We start from the raw sequence: 15,778 nt of genomic DNA on the forward strand, positions 1-15,778 counted from the left end.
TTAATTTTTTTTGGTTATTAAAAATTATAATGATGGTTTTTTTTTATTAAAATAAATCCCTTGAATATCCCATGGTTTCATTAATCGATTATTTCCATTATTATATATATATATATATATATATATATATAATCCTAACATAAAATGAATTTCTCAATTTAAAAAAAAAAATTACCTCGGATAAGAGCAATATCACAGGCGAGCCATAAAAAGTTAAAAGTTAAAAACTAACATTGATGTTGTCCAGGGATATTCGAGTGGATGAAATACATGAATGTTTATCAATTATGGTAAATTCGATTTTTTCAAGATATTTTATAAGACAAGTTTGTTGTATGAAGTTTGCTTAATGTCCGATCATTCCAAAAACCGGAATTTCGTTGGCTTCTTATGTTTACACTCCTCGTTAAGTCCTTGTAGTTGAATTACCATCAAAGTGTACATGTTGCAGCCCATTTTGTTGACAGACCAAACCCATTCACCGTAGCCCAAAGAATCGGACACGATCGTCATTTTTTTTCTCTGTGTCAGATATTTTTCTCTTGTTTATCCTTTTGTTATGGAGATTACAATTTCACATTTCTAAATCTTCCACATCCCTTTTTGTTATAAATAACTTTTAACAATACTGATTATGTGTACATAAAAAATTAGTACCACAACACAACACACAGCTCCACTTGTTAATATAACCCATACAACAAGAAAGGAAGAAAGTTGTATCACTTAATGTGATCGTACAGGCAGACAGGCAAGAGATCAATCATATCCAAAATGATAATCGAAAACAATTGCTTCTTAACATACAACACATTCACAACTCAATCACAGAAAATCCGCACAACAGAAGAGTTAATGGAGTTTTGACACTCAGCTCTTCGACTTTGAATGCTTGACTAGCCAATCGATGACCTGATCGATGTTTGTGGAGTTCTTGCACGATATCATGAAACAGCAAACCTCCCGATCTGTGATGCCTTTCAAATCCCTGCACAACACAATTTGCTTCATTTAAAATTTGCTGGAAGAAAAATATGCAGGAGCGAATGCTAGTGAACACTATGATAGTCGAGCTTTGCAAGGTTCACATTGCACTTCTGTGCTTACATTTGGTCGGTTAAGGCCTGTTTAGATAGTGCCTGAGGCTTGTCGATCTTGTTTCCTAGCACCAGCAGAGGAATACCACTTAGAGATGGTTTGCTCAGCAAATAGTGAAGTTCACTTTTGGAGATGTTGACGTTATCATGATCAGCAGCATCAACAACATAGCTGCAAAAAATCACGTTTACGGGACAACAAATTGAAACGGTATCATATATTTAGACTTGTGCATCTAAAACTACATTTTTAGATGTAGTTAAAGATCATGTTTCTTAGAAGATTCACCATCACTCAGACTAACATGATTTGAGTTGGAGTATATCGGTTACTTCTCATGTCTGTTAGTTTTAATATAGGAAAACCCCTTCCAACGAGGGAAGTACGACATCATCGCAGTAAAAGCTAGACCACAGAAGACAGAGTTAGTAGCTTACACAATAGCAGAAACTGCACGACAGTATCGCTCCCACATACTGCGAAATCTCGGTTGACCTCCTAGATCCCACAACTTTATGGTAACATTCCCTTTAGTGACCTTCCGCATATTAAATCCTACCTGAATGAATAAAAAAAATGCGACTCACATATGCAAATTAAATGTGTTGACAATCTAGAAGTAACTAACAATAACTAGATATAATAATTAACTTGGATTAAACTAGAAAACTTACTGTAGGGATCATGTCTTCACTGTATCCACCAGTCTAATGAAAAAAGAAAAAGCATAGTAAATGCAAGAACTTTGACGAAAAATAAAGGTACATGAGCAAGCGATTGTACAGATGTACGCGAATGGATAATGCATTTCTTTACTTACAGCGACAACATTTACAAGTGAAGTTTTCCCAGCATTTTGAAGACCTATCAAAGAGAGCTCCATTTCTTGCTTGAAAAACAGGCTGAAAGAATTACGAAATGATGACAAAACAATTTTAAAAAAAAGTACAAAGTAAAGGAGCAAAATGATAAACATATACTTATATCACTTCTCTGAAGACAAATTGATGATTGTTAACATTCCAACATAGATAAAGTTATCGGTCCTAACTATCCTCAACAGAGTCACCATATAAACTCTATGTTCACAATCTTTCTCTATATGAGTACAGAAAAATGAACAGTTAACTTAGTACACCAATATAGATACTTGCAGCAGAGGTCACATAAATTCAGCCAAACGGACTTTGACATCTCATGTTCTAATCAAATTGAATAGCACATTGGAGATATTTGAAGTTGGAAAGAGAATTACCAAAAAACAGTTGCAAACTTGAACAAATCAGTAGTCATGTGTGTGCTTCGAATTGGTTAATCACAATCATTTTGTTTCACTTAATTCAACTTGTAAACACTTAGAAGAACCTAATCGCCACATGCAGAATGATAATCACTACAAGACCTATTAGGTGGCAAGATGAATAAGATTGCAAGGACTTTGCTGAAAGATTGATTTTTAGTACAACTTGCTTATGATGATGAACCCTTCAAAAATAAAAATTTTACCAGTCCACTAATGTGAGTTAAGTATATAACGCTGATAATAAGATGGTGACCAATAAATAGCCTCGTGTATTTCCAGTTGATGGCCACCATCCACCCACCACCTTTGAAGGCATGTATTATTTTTCTTTTTCATAATTGTTAGAAAATTTTCCATGTTATTCGCCAAACTGGTAAGGATACTGAATTACCATTGTTTCTACCAAGTATTACCTTATAATATGTTTTAATGAGCATTACTAAGTTAATATAGCGTACTCATTGTGTACCATTTTGGAGTCATAAACACTAATTAATCGTGAATTGCACAAGAGAGACCTACAACAAGCCGGACAACAACGAATCATGGAGTCAAATACATACTTGACAAATAATCATCACAACAGGGTACCTCAATCTGCTCAAGAACGTGGCTAAAATAAATACATTTTCATTCACCAAAAAAAAAACAGTCTAATGGTAGACTATACATTCAAACCTAGGAAATTCACACTTTCCACACCAGATTATGGTCATCCGACAAAAATCCAAAGAAAAGTTGACAGATAAATTATAAACATACCCATAAATTATATATAAAAAAAAATTCAACGCCGAGCACAAACAAACAGTCTGTATAATTTCCAGGTAGTTCGTTGTAGATAAATTGAAAGCAGCACAAGAAAGACCCACAACTGAAATTAACGTGTAAATCAACTCCCAACAATCGCATCTCATCACATTCATTTCCATGTCAAAACAACAAATTTTTTTTTTTTTTTTTAAAAAAAAACAGTAGGAACCAAACCTCCGCAGCCAATCGAGAAAAGCTTCCCAGAGACCCATGGCTTCGATTGATCGCGACAGATCTCAGAGTTGTCTTCTCTCAATTGACCTCTCCAGCAAAAAAATAAATTAAAATAAAATGCTTTCCCTGTTCTTCTCTTCGATACAAGAAAAACAAATTGGTTTTGATTCCTTTTTGAGGACGAGCGAGCTCGTGTGAGTACGAGAAGACACACCCCCAAATGGCGGAATGATTCCGTATCCAATCCAACGAACCAAGATTCTCCACGTGTCGAATTATGTAATCACCTGCAGATTGGATTCGGGCCAGCTCGATCCATTTCGCTGTCCAATTTGTTTCGTGTACCAATCAACAAGTGCAATAAAATGGGAATCGATTGGGCCTAAAACGCTAAGTCCAGACTTGTATCTCTGCCCCAATCTGCAGATATTCTAAGATTTATTTATTTCTAAATGTTTTTTTTTAATCTCTGCCCCCATCTAAATGTTTTTAGTTTTTGTTTTTTAATGTTTAAAAAAAAAAATTTAAAAAAAATTAATAATATTATTACGAATAAATAGTATATATATTTTTATTCAAGGTAACATATTTGTCAAAGATGAAGATGGATTACGACCACAAGTGATATATATTATATATTAATTATATAATACATTATTACTGAATTCGTACGTAAGATTTGATTTTATTGATGGTCTAATCATGTGGTGGCTATGTGCCAAAACGTAACGAAGCATATTTGGATTCATTAATTGCACAATATATATATCCAATATAATAACAAATTCTTACCACAAAATATATTTAATAAAGCAAATTGATAGGTAGTAGTACTGGTTTGGTTGTTGCTTGATCCTCTAGCACTAGCAAAGCCGCGCGCAGCCACCTCCACCACCATGACATTACGCCACCCCCAAATCCTCCACGGCCACCACCACCATAGCCACCTCCGCAATCTCTAGAGACGGAGTCAACGAGGGGCTGGTGGTTGTACTCGTCACCTCTCAACTTTGTCTTATCTATAGTATTTTATCATCCAAATTTGTAATAGTATTTATTTTTTTAAATGATTTTTGACGCCGTCCCTTTCGTCCAATAAAAAATCATTTTCGCTCTCCTTAATTAAATTTCTGGCTCCGTCCGTGGCCACCTCATGACCTCCTCATTCTAGAATGAGATAGGTTAATAAAAAAAAAACTAGAATCGGGAACGATAACAATGGCTGTAAGGTGGGGTGCAAACGAACCGAATCGAGCCGAATAATGGTAAAATTTTAAGGCTCGAATTCGGCTCGATAAGAGTATATTCGAGTTCGAGCTCGATTCGAAGTTCGATAATTTCAAATATTTTGGCTCGAGCTCGGCTCGAAATGAAGTTCGAGTTCGAGTTCGGCTCGAAATATTCGAACCTATTCGTAAACTATTCGGATATTATGGTTCGAAAAGCTCGAAATGTTCAAAAAAAGTTCGAAATGTATATATATTTATTATATAATTATATTATATTAATTAAATATTAAGGTTCGCGAACTATTTGTGAACTATCGAACAGTATAATTTCGGCTCGAGCTCGGCTCGAAAAAAAGTTCGAACATGTTCGAATTCGGCTCGAGTTCGATAAGCTCGAATACGAATCAAATATTTATCGAGCATGCTCGTAAAGCTCACGAACAGGTTCAGTTCGTTTGCACCCCTAGATGTAACCATGCACATAGATTCACAAGTCAATATTAAAATTTAATTTTTTTTAATATATAGACACCTAGATTATATAAAATTATATTGCATTCATTTTTTAATATTATTTGAAATATTATTTGAAATTGTCACCAACCAACTTTTATATATATATCAAAATCAAACACAGCACATGACTAAATAGACGACTCACTAGCTAGCTAGTGAGCTACAACTGCAATTAATTTCAACATATACAGTGGACTAATAATTAGGAGAGAAAAAAATAAAGCGAGAAAGTGAGTTGGAATTCCATGATCATGATCTAACAAATTATTTGAAAATTAAGTTAAATATAAATTGAGGAGCATTACTTTAATTAGTGCTTGTATAATTTAATCATATACATATATGTATGTATCTAATGATTACACATGAATCATAATAAACATTTAAATTTAATTGTTAGTTATATATGTCAAATATTTCAATAAATTAAACCAATCGACCATCCATACTGATATCAAATCTATGATATTCTAGGAAAGACTCGAGAAGAAAAAAAAATTAAAATACATAAAATATAAGAATATAATGATTTATCAGCATCTCATTAGCTAGCATGAATTATTTCCTGTTCTTTTGTTGGTCATTCAATTCATTCTGGAGGAAGGGGAATATAATCCAACGGCAATAATCTAGGTACATGAGTAAATTCCATCGGAAAAATATTTTTTCTGGTCCATTATATTTATAACTTGTCCATATTTTGGTTTTGATCAATTAAATTTTTCGACGTGGATTTTGGTACACTAACTTTTTATTTTCTGTGATTTTTGGTTCAACTGCATACGTGTCGTCTTTTGATTAGTCCAAAATGATGATGTGGACCAATCAGAAGCTAACACATATGCATTTGGACCAAAAATCACGAAAAATGAAATGTTAGCATACCAAAACTCAAATCGAAAAAGTTAATGGATCAAAACCAAAACATGGACAAGTTAATGGACCAAAAATTAGTATTTGCCTCATCAAGTAATCACTGACAGTACCATTTCATGTGAATATCATTGCATCATCCCATGTTTAACTTAAGTTTTACCACAATTAGAGTTAAAAAATAGGAAACGTATCAATTTATTATCTCATCCCACGATATATATATATACCAACGATGCAAAGAGTATTAAAGGGGGCTATCGATCACATGCATTATGTACACACTTATATATATACACATGGATCAAGAATCCAAAAATATGCGATGCAACTGATCTAATTAATGATCAAGCTTTTTACAAATAAGAGTCGTATGTTAATTAGTAGTAGGTATATTTGTATTGCCAAAAAATAAAAAATGACGGCGCCATGCACATGGAGCACTAGTGTCACATACAAATCTTTCTTTCATATATTGGCTTGAAATCATTTGATAATGGGAAATGGGAGACAACGCAAGCACACTACTCACAGCAATCTTGTGGTGTTGTAGTGAACTGGACCACTTTGTGGCGAAAAAAGCGACTTCTTCTTCAATCTCCACAGTGCATGGACGCGCTTTGAGAACTCCTATATATTATACCCCTGCGCTCCATGCAAACTCATTCAGTGTGGCTTTGTGCATGATTCATTTTGAGTTTTCTTCCATGGCTGCAAAACGAGTTGTTTGCGTGTTTTTCTTGGTGTTATCGTGTGTGGCGATATGTTCGGCAGCTAGGATTATCCTAGAGGCCGCTCATGTTGATGTTGTTGGTGAAGGGTATGCGGGTGGTGGGGGTGGTGGCGCCGGAGGAGGGTCCGGTGGAGCTGTGGCTGAGCATGGGTATGCGAGTGGTGGTGGAAGTGGTGCCGGAAAAGGTTCTGGTTATGGCGGGGAAGGAGAGCGTGGTGCTGGAGGTGGTGGCGGTGGAGGTGGCAGTGGTGGTGGGGGCGGGGCTGCGTATGCTGCTGGGGGGGAACATGGTGCGGGGTATGCAAGTGGAGGTGGTGAAGGAGGGGGTGCGGGGTATGGTGCCGGAGGTGCACATGGTGGTGGTGGAGGTGGTGGTGGTGGTGGTGGTGGAGGAGGTGGTGCTGCTGCTGCTGGCGGAGGACATGCTGGTGGATATGGTGGAGGTGAAGGGGGAGGCAGTGGAGGTGGTGGCTCTGCTGCTGGTGGAGGATATGGAGGTGGCGGAGGTCATGGCGGTGGAGGTGGCTCTGCTAGTGCTGGAGGAGCGGCGGCCGGGGGATATGGTAATGGTGGAGGTGCTGGAGGCGGAGCCCGTGGTGGAGGTTATGGCGGTGGCGAAGGAGGCGGGGCTGGTGGCGGCGGCGCGTCTGCTGGAGGTGAACATGCTAGTGGATACGGCGGTGGCTCCGGTGCTGGCGAAGGCGGTGGCCATGGTGGCTATGCTCCTTAGAGTTAGAGCTTGTGCTGCATGCCTAGCTCTATAGCATTTAATTGTCCATTCGGATAATTTAAATGAACATAACCGATCCTATCAAGCTACAAATTATATGAATATTTCTATATATGATATTGGAAGTAAAATGAATAATTTAAAAGTATGATGTTTATTTTTTCCCAATGCATTACTGGAAGCACTTAAAAACGGTGCATGCATCATATGGGAGTGTCTCCAATGTTAACTATTAATGTAATGTATCAAATTTGCTTGGAAAATCAGTTGGAATATGCAAGAAAAACTATTTTGATAGTAAACATTCCTCTAATTATTTCCATCGGGATAAACTTCTGAAGTTTATCCATGGCGGTTTTTAAGGACATCGTGCTATAACCAAATTATGTTGTGAAAAATTTTCTTATTGAATTCTGGGTGAAAAATCAGTTGAGTTACACGTTACACTTGACATTACATAAATATCCTTAATTTATTTTGGGAAGAATTTTTTCAAATAAAATAGAGGGATAATTTTGTAATTTCATGTGGAGTTTGTAACCCAACGTGTAGTCTTCCATGTACATATAGCATTTCTCATGCATTCTACACTTGATTCAACTACCTAAACTTGGATCGTCGAGTAAGGTAGTGTTTGAGATAGCTTTTACGAAGCACTTATCAGCTTTTTCTTCAAAAAATATCAAAATTTTTTGAATTTTTTGAAGGAAAAGCGGAGAAGTGTTTCGTATAAGCTCTTTCAAACACTACTTAAGTAAATGTGAAATATATCTATTAGATATATAATTTTCATACGCTTCATACATCAGTTGATTCGCAGTAACCGTGTAACATATAAAATAAACACACGAAAGTTGGACACCTCGAAAAAAAATTGCATTCAATTATTTTTAAATATTGAAAAAAAAATTCAAAATTAAGCCTATCGAAAATAGACACGAATATAAAAGATAATCATATATAATATTCAAAATATTTGTCATGTAATCAAAATAATATAAAATGAAATTATAGTAAATAATAACTTACATAATATGATATTGCCAATTAAACGGTAAAAATATTATCTAAGTTTATATACTTATGATCAATTATTTTTTACTCAATTAAAAATATAGTAAATCTATTTTATCATCATCGTGAAAAATAGTCGATATTGATTATTTTTTATTAACTGCTAAAAAAAAGGTTTTTCCTTTTGGAACCATGGAAATATTCATTTGTTAAACGCAATATTGAATATTGCGGGTCCATCAAAATTGGGCCTGAGGTGGATTGCCTATTATGCCGCAACTCAGATCGAATTTGTGATTATCATGTATGGACTTCAACATTTATACAAAATTTGTTATATATAAAAAAAAATTGTTATATATTGACCATAAAAATTTGACCTCGTATTATAGGGAAGGCCCATCAAATGAAATCTTTTGCTAAAAATATAATACTATGTATATAGATAGTATTTGGAAGATCTACTAAAAACTTTTCAGTTTTTTTTTAACAAAATTTCACAAAATTTCAAAATTTTAGTAAGAAAAAGCTAAGAAACTTTTCTTTAACAAAATTTCAAAATCTTAATTAAAAAAAAGTTAAAAAATGCTTCTTATAAACTCTTCCAAACACTATCATAATTTACGTAGTGCTCAATTTTGGCTACAAATTTTGTTTATAATTTTTTTTGTTATAATTTGATCTTGAATCTAAAATCTTATCTCAATTTTAAGACTTTCAATCCCAAAAGTTTTGGGCACTTACTGATGGGCGCACACGTTTTTTGGAAAATTATAATGAAGATCATATCATTCGGCTTTGTTTCCGGTCATTTGAGAGTCAAATTTCAGTCTTATCGTAATAATTTTGCTTTATCTAGAAAGTTATTTGTTTTCTAATCGAAACATTGACATATACTCCACACCATATATCAGTCATTCAACTAAAAAAAAAATACTGAAATTATAAAAGAATCAATTAACTAAAACTAAAATTTGACTTATCAGAAAACCAAAATCAAGCAATACCAAATTGTAAAACAAATTTTGCTATTTTCCCGTGTTTTGTTTGTTCTTGGGCATGGGCAGTAACTTTGGCCAAATCTGAAATTTCAACCTACTCAGTACTCAGCTACATTAAAAACCTCGCTGGGTATGAGGGCAGAACAATGGGATTACAGGGAAGAAACATAAGAACAAAAATAACCAAAGATTTTTATTTGTGTGTGTTTTTTTATATGTATATATTCTTTGGGTTGATTCCCAATCCCAAAATTTACCTTGGCCTTGTACATCTCAAATGCAAATAAAAATGACATACAAATATACAATCAATCCAAGAAATCGAGCAATATGAAGAACACCATTTTTCCAGAATCCAGAACATCCAAAAACCATATAATTAAACAAGCATTAGCAGAAACTATATATGCATAGGATTCCAGTAAACCCTGGAAATATCCATTCCACAATCACATTTTCATCATTCATGTTTTTTTTGGGGGGGAAATTGAAAACCAAGAACAATCTACGATAGCAAGCGAAACCAGACGTACGAGCGTCGCCGTTTAATTTGAACCAGAACCAGAAGCATTCAAGATCCTGCCGATTTCAAAGCAAACAAAAGCATCAACACACGCATACTGTACCTGATCAGGAGTCAGCCAGGGGTTATCCCACCTACTCATAGTCACTCTCTTCGGCTTCTCCACCTCCTTCTCCAGCACGATCCTCGCCAACAGCTTGACCCCAGAGTTGGTCAGTTCCTGTCTGCCATAGGCATTCGCCGCCAAATCCCTCAAATCCACCGAATTAGCTCTGTACCCGAACTCGTAATCTTCCTCGAGCTTTTCCAAATCAGCCCGGATGCCGATCCCCACGAAAGTGTAGTTGGGGTTCGCGAGAAAAGCGACGAGAGAGGAGGGGATACCCGGGGAGTGGATGAGCTGGTAGACGAGACAACGGCGGCCGACGCATAGTTGTAGGGTGGCGACTGGGTTTTGGACGTAGCGGTTGAAGGAGGGACGCCACTCGATGTCGAGTCCGACGATGAGGTGGTCCAGGCGACGGCTGTGGATGGACTCCACCTCGGAGATCCACTGGGAAACGGTGGCGGGATCGTGGGTTACGGTGGTGTGGATGGAATCGCCGAAGAAGAGGACTTCGTAGGTGTTGTGGGTTTCGTAGGGTAATTGGTGGTCGATTATTGACATCGCCATTGTTTCGTTTCTTGCTCTTCCCGTACTCTGCAAAATTAAAAAAAAAAAAACTCCACTTTCTTTCTTTCTTTATGGGAAATTTGGAATTGAATTCATTTCACCCGTTTTTTCGCCTTTTATTTATTTTACTTGTCATATAATTTTGTCATTGATATCACATACCTGAGATGACGATACCCCGGGTGATATCACATACCCGGAATGACGATACCCTGGGTGGATTGGACCTGGAAAGGTGGTATTGGCCTCTCGGGACAGCGGAGCAGGTCCTAGTCCGACTATCTTTAGGAAGTGTGATGATATCACATACCCGAAATGACGATACCCCGGGTGATATCACATACCCGGGATGACGATACCCCGGGTGGATTGGACCCGAAAAGGTGGTAATGGCCTCTCGGGACAGCGGAGCAGGTCCTAGCCCGACTATCTTTAGGAAGTGTGATGATATCACATACCCGGGATGACAATACCCCGGGTGAATTGGACCCGGAAAGATGGTATAACTACGACATGTTAGAGAACCCGGGACTGGGGGGCAGTAACCTGGGATCTGCAAGAAAGGCTTAACCTGGTAGGTCTTAGCATCCGGACCGACACAGGAGATCGAAAGGGGCCTGGGAGCTAGAACCTCCCGGAGTAAGCCTTCGGAAATTAGGAAAGGAAAGGAACACCAGTGGGGCCCCGGCCTTTCTATTTTTAGGGCCAGGAAACGGCCACGTTTATTTGAAGTATGTCAGGGTCAAATCACAAATCCAATCATTAATAAACACGAGCCAAAGGAATGGGCTCTGTCCGGAAATTATGGAGGTCTAAATCACACGTGATAACCATCTTATCACCCTAAAAGTTGTCAGTAAGGCCATACCCAGTGATCATTGAGGTCCCGGGTGGGCGAGCATAAAAGCCCATTCTGGGGGGGCAAAGGAGAGGGAGACTGAAAAAAAACGGACAAGATATTCGTATATTTTGTATCTTCACTTACCTTTTCCGCTCGGGAATTTACCCATCCCCGGGTAGTCATTTTGTGATAATCATATCATTGGCGCCGTCTGTGAAAAACTTGAGTCTAAGGCGTAGATATGACCATCGTCGATGATCCTGAAAGCTCTCGTCGAGCAGTGGCCGCAATCCAGGAGCAAGTGGACGTTATGGTGGACGCAGCTCTACAAAGAATCATGGCGATACAACAAGGAGAAAAGGAGGGCCAAAGGAAGGATAAAGAAAAAGAAGTAGAAGGGGAAGGAGAGCCAGAACCGAGGCCCGAAAAAGAGAAGAGTAAAGACATACACGTAGAGGATGAGGGAAATTCACATGCGGGATCGGCAAATGTCACCATGGCAGGGGAGCTGGAAATGTTGAAGCAAAAAATACAAAAACTGGAGAATACTGACCCGCGGGAATCCGCGCGGATCAAAAGTTTGGGCTGTCCCTTCTCTCCGGAAATCATTGGGGAGCCATTGCCAGTCTATTTCAAATCCGCCAAAATCAAAGAGTATGATGGCAGCGCTGATCCCGATGAGCATGTAACCCGGTTTGAGAATGTGGCAATGTTGCATTGTTATGGGGATCAAATCAAGTGCAAGGTATTTCTAACTACCTTGGTGGACTCCGCCCAGAGATGGTTCGAAAATCTGGAGGAAGGATGCATCAAGACTTTCAAAGAATTCCGGGAGGTCTTCTTGCAACATTTCAGCAGCAGCAAGCGATACAAGAAAACCACCCTCAGCCTCTTCGAGATAAAGCAGCTGAACGAGGATTCTCTAAGAGCTTATATTAAAAAGTTCAATAGAGTGGCCTTGGAAGTACCTGCATGTGCACCTGAAACCAAAATCACTGCTTTCACGCAAGGGCTCAGAGAAGGAGAATTCTTCCGGTCTCTGGTCAAGAGGGCCCCCCAGTACTTCGAGGACCTCTTGGCTCGAGCCGAGAAATATATCAATATGGAGGAGGCCCAGCGACAAAAGAGGGAGAAGGACAGGAGGGAAGAGCAAAAGGAGAGAGGAAACCAGGGTAGTCAAGGAAGAAGAAGGCAGGATCAACCGGGGAGGCTTGCTGCTTTTGCTCCTCACAGGGTAGCCCGGGATTGGGAAATACACTTGTGTGAGGAGAATGTTCAGCCGTTGCCTCCGAAAAGGCCGGGAAAATACTGTTCGATACACCGGGTTAACACACACGACACTAGCGAGTGTCGGAGGCTCGTCGTGGAACCAGGACAGCCTATGCCTGAGGAAACAAAGCATGTGGAGAAAAAGCAGAGGGGACGCCCCTGGGTACCCCGGTTTGACATCTCACGAGACAATAGGCCTAACCTCTCGAAAGCCCGGGAGGTAGCATCACGGGGGCCTGACAAAGGACCCCGAGAGGGACCTTCCAAAGGGGTGATCAACATGATTTCGGGAGGATCCACTGATGGGGACTCTAATAGGGCTCGGAAATCTTGGAGCAAAAGAGAGGTCCTAGGAATCGAGGCCCGGAAACCAGATCCCTGCCCCGTCGTTACCTTTGGGCCCGAGGATTTGGAGGGAGTGTGTTTACCCCCACAACGATGCTTTACTCATCCGAGCGCAGGTGGCTAACTATGACATAAGAAGGGTGTTTGTGGATTCGGGGAGTTCTGTGAATGTCATTTTCCAGGATGCATTCGAGCAAATGGACTTGCGGGGATGTGATGTTAACCCTGTAAAAACATCCCTGTATGGGTTTGCAGGACATACCATTCGGCCTAAAGGAGAAGCGCGGCTGCCTATTACGTTAGGATCGGGCGATATAAAGAAGACTGTCATGGCCCTCTTCACCGTGGTGGAGGCCCCATCTTCCTACAATATTATCCTGGGAAGGCCGGCCTTAAATGCCTTTAGGGCTGTCGCTTCCGCTTACCACCAAAAGATAAAATTCCCGGTGGGGGATCGAGTGGGCGAAGTAAAGGGAGATCAACACTCATCCCAACGGTGTTATGCGGACACCATCCGGGTGGATAACAAGAGGGCACGAGGGACGGAGAGGAGAGATGGTTCCAGGCAAGAAGAGGTGTGCGCGGTAGGAGAAGTAAAAAAAGAAAATGAGGAGGTGGAGGTAGTGCCTGGACAGCCAGGGAAGATCACCCGGGTGGCTCGGGGGATGGAGCCTGCTTTGGTTGAGCAATTAAAGATCTGCCTGACCCAGAACACGGATGTGTTTGCCTGGTCTCCCAAGAAGCTAACTGGAGTCCTGGCCCATTTGGCAGAACATAGGCTAAATATCCTCTCAGGATCCCAGCCCGTCAGACAAAAGAAGAGACACTTCGGGGCAGAAAAAGACAAGGTCATTGCTGAGCAGGTCCGGGAACTTCTGGAAGCGGGGCACGTTAAAGAGGTACAGTTTTCTACTTGGTTATCTAACGTAGTGCTGGTACCCAAAAGTACAGGGAAATGGAGGATGTGCATAGATTTCCGAGACTTAAACAAAGCCTGCCCCAAGGACTGCTATCCCCTCCCCCGGATTGACCAGTTAGTAGATTCTACTTCTGGTTATGAGCTGCTTTGCTTTATGGATGCTTACCAGGGATACCATCAAATTCCCCTGGCTAGGGAAGATCAGGATAAGGTCAGTTTTGTTACGTCAGGAGGAACGTTTTGTTATGTGGTTATGCCTTTTGGGTTAAAGAATGCAGGAGCCACCTATCAAAGGATGATGGACAGAGTTTTCAAAAATCAATTGGGCCGAAATGTCGAGGTGTTTGTAGATGATATTCTTGTGAAATCCAGGACCAGGAACCATTTTATTCCTGACTTGGAAGAAACCTTTGGTACCTTGCGAAGGTACGGGGTGAAGCTTAACCCGGCCAAGTGTGTGTTCGGAGTGAAAAGCGGGAAATTCTTGGGATTCGTAGTGACCGAGAGAGGAATAGAGGTAAACCCGGAGAAAGTAAAAATCCTGAGGGAGATGCCATCACCCTCCTCCATTAGGGAAGTGCAGCGGTTGATTGGAAGAGTCACTGCCCTGTCTCGTTTCGTCGCTCGGTCTGCCCACCGGAGTCATCCCTTCTTTCAGGTGTTGAGGAAGGCCCAGAGATTTGGATGGAGTGAAGATTGTGAACGGGCTTTCCAGGAATTAAAGGAGCATCTGGAAAATCTGCCCATCCTGGTTAAGCCCGAACCAGGGGAGAGATTGTTGGTTTATATCTCCACGACAGAGTCTGCTGTGAGCACGGTGTTAATAAAGGAAGAGGGAGGAGATCAAAAGCCAGTTTATTATGTAAGTCATGCTCTGAAGGGGCCCGAGATCCGATACAGTGAAATGGAAAAGATGGCCCTGGCCCTTATTTTGACTGCCCGGAAGCTCCGACCTTACTTCCTATCGCATCCGGTCACCGTCCTGACCAATAGCCCCTTGGGCCGGGTAATGACTCAACCAGATGCTTCAGGTCAATTGGTCAAGTGGGCAGTAGAATTGGGAGAATACGATATAGAGTACAGGCCTCGGGCAGCTATTAAGGCACAGTCTTTGTCTGACTTTCTGACCGAGGTCATCACATTTGGACAGGAGGAAGTGTGGAGAATCTTTGTGGATGGGGCCAGCAGTTTGGAAGGAAGCGGAGTGGGGGTGATCCTCATTTCTCCCACTCAGGAAAAAACTAAAGTGGCGATAAGATTATCATCTTTCAAGTCAAACAATGAAGCGGAGTATGAAGCAGTAATCTCGGGCTTGAAATTGGCTCGGGAGGCGGGAGCCAGGCATGTGATTGTATATTCGGATTCTCAGCTGGTAGTACAGCAAGTCCAGGGAACTTTTAGCATCAGGGAGAAGAGATTGCAGGAGTATGTGGGACTTATCAAACAGCAGGGAGAAGAATTTTCTAGTTGGAGCATTGAGCAAATTCCCAGGGAGCATAATGCGGAGGCAGACGCCCTAGCCAGGGTAGCATCATCCCTCACTGGTATTGATAGCCGGGAGGTGATACAACAGTCCGGGTCGGTGATGGCCATTGAAGAAAGGGAAGAAGAGGCCTCGGAAAGATCCTGGATGGCTCCCCTTGTAGAGTACTTGCAGACAGGAATCCTTCCTGGGGAGGAGGCACATGCCCGGAAGCTTAGGAGGCAGGTAGCTCGATTCACCC

General features: G+C 40.4%; 3 protein-coding genes across 3 annotated transcripts; 1 reads left to right on the forward strand and 2 right to left on the reverse strand.

Moving 5' to 3' along the window:
* Window positions 1-617: 617 nt before the first annotated feature.
* On the reverse strand, window positions 618-3,605 carry LOC140891708 (ADP-ribosylation factor-like protein 8a). The gene is made up of 6 exons (XM_073300319.1): window positions 3,389-3,605; window positions 1,919-2,000; window positions 1,773-1,805; window positions 1,536-1,657; window positions 1,108-1,269; window positions 618-988 (listed from the first exon to the last, which is right to left on the reverse strand). The coding sequence occupies exons 1-6, from the start codon at window positions 3,424-3,426 to the stop codon at window positions 871-873; spliced, it is 555 nt and encodes a 184-aa protein (XP_073156420.1). The 5' UTR covers window positions 3,427-3,605; the 3' UTR covers window positions 618-870.
* Window positions 3,606-6,509: 2,904 nt separating this feature from the next.
* LOC140888844 (uncharacterized) lies at window positions 6,510-7,765 on the forward strand. Its single transcript, XM_073296549.1, has one exon. It carries the CDS (start codon window positions 6,510-6,512, stop codon window positions 7,467-7,469), a length of 960 nt encoding a protein of 319 aa, XP_073152650.1. The 3' UTR covers window positions 7,470-7,765.
* Window positions 7,766-9,813: 2,048 nt separating this feature from the next.
* LOC140892424 (3'-5' exonuclease-like) lies at window positions 9,814-10,725 on the reverse strand. The gene has a single exon (XM_073301301.1). The coding sequence runs from the start codon at window positions 10,678-10,680 to the stop codon at window positions 10,030-10,032; it is 651 nt and encodes a 216-aa protein (XP_073157402.1). The 5' UTR covers window positions 10,681-10,725; the 3' UTR covers window positions 9,814-10,029.
* Between the last annotated feature and the right edge of the window lie 5,053 nt (window positions 10,726-15,778).

The sequence above is a fragment of the Henckelia pumila genome, chromosome 3, assembly GCF_033568475.1.
Source record: "Henckelia pumila isolate YLH828 chromosome 3, ASM3356847v2, whole genome shotgun sequence".
Classification (NCBI taxonomy): Eukaryota; Viridiplantae; Streptophyta; class Magnoliopsida; order Lamiales; family Gesneriaceae; genus Henckelia; species Henckelia pumila.